The sequence below is a fragment of the Hyperoodon ampullatus genome (genome assembly GCF_949752795.1).
Source record: "Hyperoodon ampullatus genome assembly, chromosome: 17".
Taxonomy (NCBI): Eukaryota; Metazoa; Chordata; class Mammalia; order Artiodactyla; family Ziphiidae; genus Hyperoodon; species Hyperoodon ampullatus.
In genome coordinates this window covers 21,570,522-21,584,534 of record NC_136930.1, presented here as the reverse complement: position 1 = coordinate 21,584,534, position 14,013 = coordinate 21,570,522, and the positions used below count along the sequence as shown (strand labels likewise).

Sequence of the window (14,013 nt, the reverse complement as noted above, 5' to 3'; positions counted from 1 at the left end):
AAAATATTCTCTTCAGTTCCAAAATTCCAAGCATCCCAGCCTAAATGATACTATCTGAAAATAGGCACCAATAATAAAAATGTTTATTCTGATTTTTTGCTCAAAGTAATGGTCATCCTAAAGCTTAAAGGGCTAAGCACTAGTGTTTGAGAGTTTGTGGAGGTATGTTTAATGTGCTTTAACAACAACAGGAAAGTAATACCTAAGTTAATGATCCCACTTGAAATTATTTTCTGACTGATAAGTGAATATCTCCTTGTATGGCACAGTTTAGGTTGTCAGGTATTTATTATATACAGTATATGTACACACACATACATACACACACACATTACACAGCCAAAGGATTATGCTCCAAAAACTGTTGAAAAAAGTATTATGAATGATTTTAGCACAAGATCACTAGAGGAAGTGCTCTAGATGTCCAAGCATCAACAGTCATAAAATTCTGGACTTAGCTCTTTCTCTTTTTGGATTCTGTTCACAGAATCATTCTTCGAACGCCACATTCGCAGCAGAACTTTGCCCATTCTACAGGGTATTTAGTCCCACACTCATGGCAGAATTTTGGTAAGTGTCCCACTGAGTTTCCTTCAATGCCTTTAATGTTTCCACCATTAAGTGAAGAGACATAGTCTCCATCTGGCCTGGAGAGGTACAGAAAGAAAGTAGAAACACAAAGTTCATGTCAGTAGTTTTCAATCTGTAAGCCTTGGGAAACAGAACATAATATTAAGTGTAACTAAAAGCTCGCTTAATCTCATTGTTAATATTCTTCTAGTTCAGATTAAACAAAATCCATGGGGTCTTTTTCTAACCACTCCATCATGATCTATTGTTCTGTTTGTCTACCCTTGAATCAGTATCACACTAATTACTATAGCTTCATAAATCATTCATTCATTATTCTTTAACTTGTCTTGGCTAATGTTAGGCTTTTGTTTTTTCATATGAAAAGAACTTGTCAGGATTCATAAACTTTGTTTGAAAATGGCACAGAATTTATACACTGATTTAGGAGAGAACAGATAGCTTTATAATATTGAATTTTCTATTTTATAAAGAAGGTATATTTCTACTTAGGTTTTAACATCTCTGAAGTTTTGTAATTTTCTCCATCAAAATTAAACTTCTTGCTTGGTTTTTAAATTGATTCCTAAATACCTTGAGAGTGTGTGTGTGTGTGTGTGTGTGTGTGTGTGTGTGTGTGTGTGTATTTCTGAAGACTGCATTTTCTGTTTGTTGCTGATAAACAGACTGCAATAACTTTCAATATAATGATAACAAAACCAGCAAATTTATTAAAATACTTCATTATTATTTATTCATTAATTTGTCTTTTTTTGGGTATTCTATATATAATCATAATATATATATGTAAATATAACAGTTTTGTTCCTTATTTCCATGTCTTGTAATTTTAATTTTTTTTACTACACTAGCTAGATTAAAATAGAAATTATAGCTGACATTCTTGTGTTATTTCTGCTTTTACAGAAAATGCTTCTTACATGCCACCACTAAATATGAAGAGTGACGTAGGGTTCTAGTAAATCTAGCGTTCTTGTCAATTTAATGACAATCCCTTCTATTCCCAATTTTCTAAGAGCTTTTTTTTTAAAATCAAAAATAGGTGGTAAATCATATATTATTATTTGACGAATATTTTTTAATCCTTCCATCTGTTGATGTGAAAAATTATATTAATAGACTTTCTAATGTTAAATCAATCATTTTCTGTGATGAATCTACAGTGTCATGAATTTCACGTCTGTGGCTTGGGTTTGATAAATTTCTTGGAGATTTTTATATGTATTTTCAAGTTTATAAGTAAGCCTGATCATAATTTTGCATTCTCATTAGTCTGGATATAAAGGTTTCACTAACCTTTGAAAAGAAGTTGAAGAATGTTGTTTTTCACCTCACTCCCCTGGAAAAGTTTGGTAGAACTTACTATATAAAACTATCATGAGACCATTTTGTATGTGTGTGTGTGTACCGTATGTGTGTGTACGTGCACTCGTGTAGTGAGGAAGTAAGCATAGTTTAATTACTGATCCAATTTCTTTAATGATTATAGTTTCTAGTTCATTTGAAATCAGTTTTCAAAAGTTATATTTTTCTAGGAAATTGTGCATTTTATCTGTTTCAAGTTACTGGCAAAAAGTTGTTCTTATAATTTTAAATCTCTGTTGCATCTGTGGTTGCATTCCTCTTTTCATTCTGCATATTATTTGTACCGTCTCTCGTTTTTTGTTGATCCATCTTGAGAAGTTTGATATATCATTTTAAATCAACCAACCTTCTCGTTTTGTGAGTCTTCATCATGCATTATTCATTCACTTATTCATTTAAAAATATTTACTGGGAGCCTAGTTTACGTAAAGTACTCCTCTTGATCCTAGAGTTAAGAGCAGTAACAAAACAGATAAGAATCCCTGTGCCTAGGGAGCTTAGTTTTATGGAGAAGACAAGAAACAACATAAATACCATATATAGCATGTCAGCTAGAAAACAATAAAGCAAAGAGGACATGGTACAGGGTGGCAGAGACTGGTCAGAGCCATTAGGATTGCAGTAGAGGGGATGAAGAATGAAAGAGTTTGGAGCATGTTGTGATAACAAAGTAAATTAGAACAAAGGCCCTGACAAAATTCAACCTGATGACAGCAGGCTGATGAGAATTTGAATTAATTAAAGGTGAAGTACCACACAGAATCCTGAAGCTCCCTCTCTACCTCCTGCCAACAAAGATACAGAAGCCAAGATTCGGATCTACTGGTCTAATCAGGATCTCTAGCAGTTGCTGAGCATCAACTGGGAGGAAGCTCCTATTTGACCACCAATTTATTTCCTTAATGCTCTCCATTATAATCTTTTTATTTCATTAATTTCTGTCTTATCTTTATTATTTTATGTACTATTAGTTTAGATTTACTTAATTACTGATTTCTTCACCAGTCCGCCTTGCAAAATTCCTCCTTTTAAGACCTTTTAAGACCTTCTCATGGTCTGTCTTCCCAAGCTTCATTACAATGTATCTACATGTTGTTTTCATTTTATTTGTCCTGCTTGGGATTGTTGTTCTTTGATTATGAGAACTCATGTTTTTCATTAATCCTGGATTATTTTCAGGTATAAATTATTCAAATGTTGCCTCTCACTCTTTCGACCTCTGACTCAAAAAATCTTAGACCTTATTTTACCACCTATGATTTTTAATCTCTCTCACGCCTTCCTTCTCTCTTAGGACTACACTCTAGATAATGTCTTTGAATCTTTCCTCTAGTTCACTCCTCTCTTCTTCAGTTGAGTGTAATCTACAATTTAAACACCATCTTTTGAGGTTTTTTTCCCTTATATTGAGTTGTTTGGTTCTTTTGTAAAGATGCTCTAATCTTTTTTTGATAGTATATTATCACTGTTAATGACTTCAATTCCCTGTCTTATTTCCTTATATACTTCAAACTGACTTACTTTATAAGTCATAATTATGATGATTTCAGTATCATAACTCATGGGCACATGTGTTCATTTTTTTGCTTTCATGACTGATTCCTTGTTTCCTTGTACAGTTTGAAATTTCCATGTGTGTTCTGTAATTCAGAATTGCAAGCTCATGTTTGTTTACCTGTGAGAATCAGGAGGCCTGGGTTAACAGCATTTCACACCAGAGATGATTCTTTTTGCTTTTGCTTTTACAAGCTCCAAGGAAGCTCTTAAACCAAGAGTATCTAAGTTATTTTTTCAGTTAAGAATTTCTTAAAATATGCAGATGTTGTGCTTTCAAACCTTAAACTCATGGGAAGGTGCGCCTATAGTTATGAATTATTGGTGGGAATTCTCACATCCCTCTGAGCCATGGCTGAGACAGACAAGTTTCCTTGGAGTCTCTTATTCCTGGGTGGTAAAAAAATTTTTTTTTCCTAGTCCATCCTTTCACTGAGAGATAACCCTTTGAATACTGTGAGAGAAGGGTTAACACACTCTTTCTCCTTTTCTGTGGATATATTTGACCTTGGGATAACTTCCTAGCTCTGTTTAATGAAAACCCAACATAGGTGAAATGCCAGCTGTGTTTCTAGGCAACAGTGCTTATAAGCAGTCCACTGAAACTGGATATCTCCCTCAGGATAACCTGGAAGCTATGCCTATGAAACTGTTATATGAGATACTGGTTCCCTTTGGGGACAAAGGATTTCTCATTAAACTGTCCCTACACCCACCTATGAGAACTTATTCTCTCACACCTAAGCTGTCAACTAGACAGCCAAGGAAGACGAGCTCCAGGACCGCTGCAAGGGCTCCCATGAAAGAGAAACACCTGACACTGTCCTGCTATTATCCTATATTTCTGTAAACAATTCCAGTGACAAATGTAATATACTGTCACATAAGTATCTCTGGCTGAGTCTAAGAAGATTCCTTACTGAATCTTTCAAGAGTCTTGGCTTAGAGCAAGAGGCACGGCGGGAAGGGTAAGGAAGAGTTGATTTTAACACTCCATTTTGTACAAGTCCAAGAAGTCAACTCCTCTCTCCCAGAATGACCTTAAAACCCAAATCTCTACATAGTGAAGATCACTGAAAACCTCAAATGTAGCTGCAGTGTCACAGTTAATTTACAATTTGACCTCTAGCTTCCTTTATATTTTTGTTCTGTAGAAGTTCCCGTTACTTTTCTGAGAGCTAAGCTATACATTCAGAAAGATATTTTTTCTTTTTTATCCAGCATTTCTAGGTGTTTTGGGTGGGAGGGGTTGTCCTGGAAATGTAGTCTATCACACTGCCAGAAAAGTAAATCTCTGAGAATTCTCTATCTGTTATGGTTATAATTATTTCTGTCTGGGATGGGGATAGAGTATAAGTCAAGTGAGTAAGGCCCAGGCCTTCCTATCACATATAAAGCTCTAAAAAGTAAAAAAAAAAAAGAATAAGCCAAACATTTTTTAATGTGATTTTTGCTCCTGCCTGTTGACACTTCTTTTGTCCACCTCTTTGGAAAGATAAAATGATCCTTTTATTCAAGCATATGTATTTATTAAGTTTTCCATTTTATAAGAACGTTAATCTTATACTCAGCATTGATCCAAAACACATGGTTCCACACATATATGACAACACAGTACAACCACACTCCAGGACTCTAAGAAACATAAGTTCACTTCTTTGATATTTAACATGTATTAAAACCTCAGGTGAGACAAACAATATTTATTAAAGAATCTAGCTGAAAAGACAGCAATTCAGCAATTCCTCTGCGGTCCTCATCTTATGCACAGGCATCACTCTTAAAACTTTCCAAATGGCAGATGCCCAGATCCCACTCTCCAAATTAAAGAAATCAAAATCTTAGGGAGGGACCCTGACATGTTCATTTTCAGAAAGCTCCACAGATGCTTCTTTTTAATGGGCAACCAGGATGGAGAGCTAGCATCTTAGATACCTGAAAATCTATCCCCGGATTAAATCTGAATAATGACTATGTACATGTTACATACTTACAACAAAAGCAGACAATATATACAGTTACACATAACACACCCACATCACAACTGGTTTTGGTGAATCATAGGATGTCATGTTATAGGCCTGCATTGAGGGCATCTTAAAAAAACACCCTATGAAATCCACTGCCATATTTAGTATGGATTCAGTAGGGATGTTAATTAAGAAGTTAACAATTAAGTTATCCAGTGTCTCCTTATGAGAAATCAAAGGAGAATTTTTGAAGCCTCAGAACGAGTTGTACTTTCACAGAGAAAGTGATTTATTTTTCTGTTTTAGACATCATGAATCATGTAACTACTCCTATCCTCTCCTGTACTTTGGCTCCTAAAACAAAGTTCAAACTCCACTTTGTGGCCCAGGGCTAGTCCACCTACAGGGTCTCATGACACACATTTTATGGACTAACCCCGTTCCTTCTTCCACTGTATCTTTTAATTCTCGTCTTTCCTTTTCCTATTCTTCCTTCATTTAAAAAAAATGCTGTATCTCACTATACATCATGGCCTTCTGTACCTTTCCTTAAAACTTTCTGGAATAAACTGGGATACATATAAAAAATAAATATTTATAACTAAAATGATTTCATTATATGCTTAAAAACAGAGTGAATGTCGAAGCTGTACAAATACTGTGACAGATTAGAAAGGGAAGTACATAGATAATCACAATCTCAGCAGGGGAATTTAAATGTATTAAAATGCTGCTGAAAATTATAATAGCAGTGGCGTAAAGGGTCTATTATTCAATTTCTAGAAGTAAAAATAAGCATGTTGCAGTTAAAATTAAGACATAAAAAACAAATGCATCCAGTGTAAATGAACAAACATCCTTGAGTATTTACCATAAAGATTATAACTGTAAGGTATAAGAAAACATTATTTATGCCCAAACTATTTCTTTAGTGTATAACATAAAAGCCACATTAAATCATATAGCAAAGGAAAACTTAGATTTTCTATAAATAGCCTGATAGAAATTTTTGTATATGGTCCTTGGAAAACAGCATATACTCATTTTTATTTTAGTTATTAGAATATCAGAGTTAAACATACCTGGCCATGTAGCTCTCAGTATATGTTTTTCTTTTGCTTGCAAGCATACTTGAGGCAGGAGTTCTAGCCAAACTAGGTGGTGTGGAATTTCGAGGTTTGATGTTAGCTCTAGAAGAGAGAAAGAGATGGCATAATGAAAACCCTACTGAATAGTAAGCATTTCTTTCTTGAATTGCTTATTTACATGATTAGAAAAATAATTAGGTACATATATACAATGGAATATTAATCAGCCATAAAAAGGAATGTAATTGGGTCGTTTGTAGGATGTGGATGGACCTAGAGTCTGTCATACAGAGTGAAGTAAGCCAGAAAGAGAAAACAAATACTGTACATTAGTGCATATATGTGGAATCCAGAAAAATGGTACAGATGAATTTATACGTAGGGCAGGAATGGAGACACAGACGTAGAGAATGGACATGTGGACACGGGGCAGGGGAGGGTGGGACGAATTGGGAGATTAGGTTTGACATAAATATACTACCATGTGTAAAACAGAGAGCTAGTGGGAACCTGCTGTATAGCACAGGGAGTTCAGGTCGGTGCTCTGTGATGACCTAGATGGGGGGGTTGGAGGGGGTGGTAGGAGGGAGGTCCAAGAGGGAGGGGATATAGGTATACATATAGCTGATTCACTTCATTGTACAGCAGAAACTAACACAACATTGTAAAGCAATTATACTCCAATAAAAAAATAATAATAATTAGAAGCTGTAGAGAGGTGTAAATTCAAAAGATTAAAATCCAAATGATTATTTCAAAATGAAATCCTTAATACTAAGGATAAGCCAAAGCATTCTGCATTTACTAACATTATCTTGATGGTACATAAAATCATTTGACATATGTGTATATTCTTTAGTTGAAATTTATAAGTTAATCATTCTAAAAGGTTTCAAATTTTTTAAAGTTGAAATCTATAGTTCCCTCAAAATAGAGATGTGTTTCGTTAAGTGCCTATGAATAACTGTTAAATAATAATGTTAAAAGCGTATGAGATGTGGTTAAAAAAATCAGCTAACCATTTTAAAAGGATAATATTCTATTTACGAAAGTCTGTTGCTGGAAAGAGCAACTAAAATAAGTGGGTTAATATGAAGATTTAATTTCACCAACTATACAGCCTGGGCTACCTGTTACCAGTAAAGAAGCAGTTGTGGTTGGATCATAACTGAATTCCCTTTCTGAACCTGTCAGAACCAAAGAAAGCTTGTAAACTATATGAGGTAATAATGGTAAAAGTATAGGCTTTGGAATTCAGATGAATCTGGATTCAAATTCCAACTGCTTCTGAACAACTCTGTGGTAGTGGCAACCTCTCTGAGTCCAAGTTCCCTCATTTATAAAATATGACCATCATCGCTTATCTTACAGAAAGTTAGATATATAAATTGTAATTTTTATAAACATTTAGCATAGTTGATGGTGGTAATACTACTATTACTACTATGGCTATTGCTACTACAAATTAACATTTATATAACAGCGCTTACTACGTTTGGTATAGCTACATTTCTAATTGCCTTCACATAAAACTCATTTTTTTTTTTTTTGCGCGGTACGCGGGCCTCTCACCGCTGTGGCCTCTCCCGCTGTGGAGCACAGGCTCCGGACACGCAGGCCCAGCGGCCATGGCTCACGGGCCCAGCCACTCTGCGGCATGTGGGATCTTCCTGGACCAGGGCACGAACCCATGTCCCCTGCACCGGCAGGCGGACTCTCAACCACTGTGCCACCAGGGAAGCCCAACTCATTTAATCTTCATAATAATCCTATGAAGTAGGAAGGATTAATAATTCCATCTTACAAAGGAGGCAATTGAGGCAAAGAGTAATTTACCCAAGGTGACAGACACAGTCAGTATGTTGCAGAACCAGGGGTAAGATGTTTAATAAAGTGTTAGTTCCCTCCCACTCCTTAGAAATGTAGTCAAATCTTTTCATTTCAGAGATAAGCAATGTTGTGTTATATGATCAAATAGATACTTTAAAAAATGCCTTTATATTGGAAGTTCTCAAACTGGCTGAAATTCTTCCTTTTCTACTTATACAGCAAAGTTGGAGAGAGTCTCCCAAAATTTTAAAGGGCTATCTCCAAAATACATGCAGGAAATAACAACATCTACTATTTTTCAAATGCCCATTACATATCAAATATGATACCAGGTACTATACATACTTTGCTTCTTTAATCTTCACAAAAATCTCAGAAGATATTATTCCCATTTTAAAGTTGAAGAAACTCATATTCAGAGAGATTAAGTAAAGTGCAAAGCTATTACATGGCCAGAGTGTTTGAACTTGAATTTAGGTGGGTCTTATTACAAATCTTATATTCAATATGCAAGTCCATCCATGAGGTGTATTCTACTCTACTTTTATACAGCCTCTCTAGGGATGTTGTAGAACTATCACATGCTTTTTTAGGAACTCAATCTCTGAAAATTCATTGCCAAAGGATGGCAATTCCTCCAAGTAATAAGAGTTATAAGAGAATCAGGAAGGACACATTTCTTTTTTGGGGGGGCTCTAGAATAAAGTCTTGTTAGAAATCCTATCACCTTCATATAATATGTACATGAGATATATAGATAATGCAAACAAACCCATGAATATATACACACAACTTCATTATCAAGTTATTCAAATAATTAGAAAATTTTAAAAATTAGAGAAAAATATAAGGTTATCAACTACAGCTGCCATTATTCAATGCCCATTGTGTACTTTTAGTAACATCTATGAAGTAGAATCGGAACGTTGAGAACCATTCTTAAGAGACTGGAGAACTAGAACCATTTTGAGCAGTACTTAAAACATGTTACCACAGTCTAACATGGTCAACACATTTTTCTTCCTGGCCAGAGTCTGAAAAGTGCTACCCATATTATGTATCTATAGTCTGCCTGCTGTAGTTCAAGCAATAATAAAAAAGGTTTAATTTTGGAACTGCACTTAATCTACCTCACTGCTAATCACTGTTTCTTTGAGATCTGCTTCAGAGGCTACACAGAGCTGGAGTACAAAGAAAAAGGCTCAGGGCACAAATTCTTCCTTCTAGGATTTATCACTAACTACTTAAAAATAACACATGACGGCTGCTAATGCACCAGACTTTTCCCATCTTTGTTTTATTGTATATCTAGTTAAATTTATTATAATCTAGTGTTAAGAGAATGTTGTAGTGGGCCTTGGTTTAAAATTTAACTAAGTAAACTCTATTTAACAACATATTTTTCAATGTTAGTAAGTAGTTTAATTTATGAGACCCTAAGTTCATCATTTTAAGATGAGAGGGCTAGACTTGGTTTGGGGGCCCAAACTAGTAAACCTTGAAGGCCTGTGTGGGAGAGCTCCGAGACTGCCACTGCCACTCTTGCCTCACTCAGTCTGCTAGGCCAGTACACAGAGGGGAGTGTGCTTGGCAGTGTCATAACCTTTTCCCCGTTTTATGTGGAATTTGTAACCATCTAACAAAAAGACAGGATCCTGGACTGAATGTTTTCTAAGATTTCTTTTTTTTTCCAGCTTTTTTATAATAATTTATCATCTGCTTAACTAAAAGATAATCTAACAATGTTAAATATATGTAATATTCCCCATATTCTTCTCTAAAAAATGTTACTCCTAAAAAAGAGCTTCATAAAAATAACAATTATTGAAGGTGACCCCTATTTCAACCCCCTAAAAATTAAAATTTAATGGAATAAAATGAAAGCTCTAAAAACAGATTTAGGACAATAGAAATGTTCATCAAAAATCAAAGTGTGATAAATCCTAGAAGAGTATTTAGTACTTCTTGGCTTAAAAATGTTTAAAATAAAAAAAATTTTAAGTATAGGAATGTACAAATTTACAGTATTCCATTATATAAAGCCTTTAAGGAAATATCTGAAAAAGATTAATCAAACTGAGTTACAAATACTTACTTGTAAATGGGTAATAACTCATGTCTTTTGATGGCACTGTCTGATTTTGTATCACTGTCATGCAACCCTTGCACATGTCTTCCAGTTCGAAGTGGAGGGCCTAACTTGTCCATCTTACTATTAAAATATATAAAGGTGTACTCATGAGGAGAATGCTACTGTTTGTTTATATTAAAAAAATTTTTTTAAGACATTATTCTGGTTCATCAGAAATCCAACCCCCAAGCTCTTAATTATCTGCCAGGCTAAGGACTAATGTCAAAAAAGAATCCTCAGATAGTTCATACAATGTCCATTATTAGATATGAATATTCTGACCATGCAGGCCACCCTGCCAGTTTTGATAAATATCCTAACAAATCCCACACTTATACACAGAAGGGCAATGGAATCAATAAAAAAAACTTAAAAAGGATTTGTTTCAAATAAAATTCGTGAAGCCAGAGATGAACTGAAAGTTGTTAGTCTGGTAAATAAAGACAGATTTGACGTCTGTTCTTGTGGAGCTCACAAATAATCTAATTTTCCCCTTCCTTGAATCACAGAACCTTTCTCTGTTTTCTTCTTTATTACTTTATTTTATGATTTCCCCTACCTTTAAAAATTCTAAATATAAAATAATGAATCAAATAATATATTTTTATCTTTATCCCTATCTGACTTTCTAACAAAGAATGACTATTTCTAAAATTTATCCAGAGAAATGTAAAACAGGATCCTATGAAAATGTGGATGGCAATTCTAAAAATCACATGTAAAAATGTTAAGTGGCCATGCCATCTGAAGCTTACTAATTTTTTTTTTAACCAGAAGTGTAAAGGATTTCCAGTTAGTGAATAATAGAAAAACTACAGGTTTGCAAAGAACTCATTGTTTTACATCAACCGAATTATATTATCACCAACCAATATCCATTCATAGTAGGGAGCAGGGAAAATTAAATTAGGAAACTAGAACTATCTTAAATGACTACTGAATGACACATCACTGTTTGATAACTTAAAAAGTATTGGGCTTCTCTGGTGGTGCAGTGGTTGAGAGTCCACCTGCCGACGCAGGGGACACGGGTTCGTGCCCCCGTCTGGGAAGATCCCACATGCCGCGGAGCGGCTAGGCCCGTGAGCCATGGCCGCTAAGCCTGCGCGTCCGGAGCCTGCGCTCCGCAACGGGAGAGGCCACAACAGTGAGAGGCCCACATACCGCAAAAAAAAAAAAAAAAAAGTATAGTTTTTTTTAAGGGATTTTTTTTTTTTTTTTTTTTTTTTTTACTCATTTAAACCTTGAGCACCTACTATGTATCAGGCACTGTGCTAAATTATGCGGATATTGTGGCAAATAAGACAGACCTGATGCTTTGTTCTTACTAAGGAGTTTAGTGTCTAAAACGAATTTGTTCATTCCTCTAGATAATAAGGGTCTCTAAGGAAGGACACATTTTATCCACATTCTGTTCCTTCAGTATCCTATACATAGCAGGCATTTTGTTGTAAAAGGTGATATTAATATTTTGCTGGCGGTGATACTTAAATTAGGTGTTTACATCATACTCCTAAAAACATTTTAAAGGATTTTTTAGATGTCTCCATTAAATATATGTATATATATCAAAATTTCTAAAATTTCTGAGACTTTAGTCTCAGAACATTAATTCTGAGACTCATGTCTCAGAATATTAATTTTATGGGCTTTATTTGTGAGAGACTACTGGAAAATTCACCTATTTAGAATTTTAATTAAGAAATCAGATTTTTCTTTAAATTACTTAATAACAATCAAAACATTATTGTTCCAAACATGTTTATCTCACAAAAGGCATCTGTGGATTTGGAAAAAGAAATACAAGACCTTACTTTCTCCCTCAGAAAAAAGTTATGGCAATTAAAATTTAAAAATTTAGAAACATTTTAAAAATGGATTCTTCTAACATGATAAGAACTATTAAAATCTTATGTACGATAAAACAAAGGAGATGAGTAAAATCTAATAAAAATCTAAAGGTAATTATCTAGTGGGAATATTATATATTTTCCATATATGAAAAAACTGCTAGTATTTTCAGATTTTAAAAACGTAATTAAAAGGCAGTTCCAATGATGATTTTACCGTACCACATACCTGTGTTATGAAATTCAACTCAATTGATATATCTACCTATGTATATGTATGTGTGTGTTTAAATGTTACTTAGGCTAAATGTTGTATTAAGCTCAAATCACTTGAACTTATGTTCTAGTAAAATTTGCTACTGTTATGCTATGTTATTATCAAGGTCTAACCGTACAAAAATACAATCTAAAAATTTCATAATGTAATCAAGATTATATAATAAATTTATACATAATGTATTTTCTATAATTTTTAATAAATATAATTTTATATAAATGAATTTATATATTTGTGTTTTTACATATAAATTTTGCTTACATATATATTTTAAATGCCATGAAATAATAGTCAATGTGGTGTAATTAAATAAATTTTAAAATTATCCTGGGACCTAATTAAACTTAGAGGCTTTTGCACAGCAAAAGAAACCATCAACAAAACAAAAAGACAACCAACTGAATGGCAGAAAATATTTGCAAGTAATACGACCCTTAAGGGGTTAATATCCAAAATATAAACAGCTCATACAACTCAACATGAAAAAAACAAACAAAAGACCTGAAAAGACATTTTTCCAAAGACGACCTACAGATGGCCAACAGGCACATGAAAAGATGCTCATCATTGTTAATCATCAGAGAAATGCAAATCAAAACCACAATGAGCTATCAAAACTTACACCTGTCAGAAAGGCTACCATCAAAACGACCGCAAATAACAAATGTTGGTGAGGATGTGGAAAAAAGGGAACCCTTGTACACTGTTGGTGAAAATGTAAACTGGTGCAGCTATTGTGGAAAACGGTAAGGAGGTTTCTCAAAAAACTAAAAATAGAACTACCATATGGTCCAGTAATTCCACTCCTGGGTACAGATCCAAAAAAACACTAATTCAAAAGGATACATGCACCCAATGTTCATAGTGGCATTATTTACAATTGCCAAGATATGGAAGCAACCTAAGTGTCCATCAACAGATGAATGGATAAAGAAGATGTGATATATACATATATATGTACATATACACACACACACACATATGTACTGAATACACACATACACACAAACACACACACACACACCCCGGAATACTATACAGCCTTAAAAAGAAATGAAATTTTGCCATTTGCAACAATATGGATGGACTTGGAGGGTATTATTATGCTAAGTGAACATAAGTCAGAGAGAGAAAGACAAATACTGTATGGTATCACTTATATGTGGAATCTAAAAAATAAAATAAAATAGTGAATATAACAAAAAAGAAACAGACTCACAGATATAGAGAACAAGCTAGTGGTTACCAGTGCGGAGACGGAAGGAGGGAGGGAAAGTTTGGGGCAAGAGATTAAGAGGTTCAAACTACCATGTATAAAATAAACAGGCTACAAGGATATACTGAACAACAAAAGGAA

General features: G+C 34.2%; 1 protein-coding gene across 1 annotated transcript in view; it reads right to left on the bottom strand.

The window, feature by feature from the left end:
* Positions 1-481: 481 nt before the first annotated feature.
* The window catches only part of ZC2HC1A (zinc finger C2HC-type containing 1A), a gene marked incomplete at both ends in the record, with an annotated part of 43,716 nt that continues 30,184 nt past the window's right edge, over positions 482-14,013 (bottom strand). The window contains 3 exons of the mRNA XM_079722137.1: positions 482-647; positions 6,563-6,670; positions 10,494-10,610. Coding sequence (XP_079578263.1) covers positions 482-647; positions 6,563-6,670; positions 10,494-10,610 — 391 coding nt within the window. The remainder of the gene's footprint in view (positions 648-6,562; positions 6,671-10,493; positions 10,611-14,013) is intronic.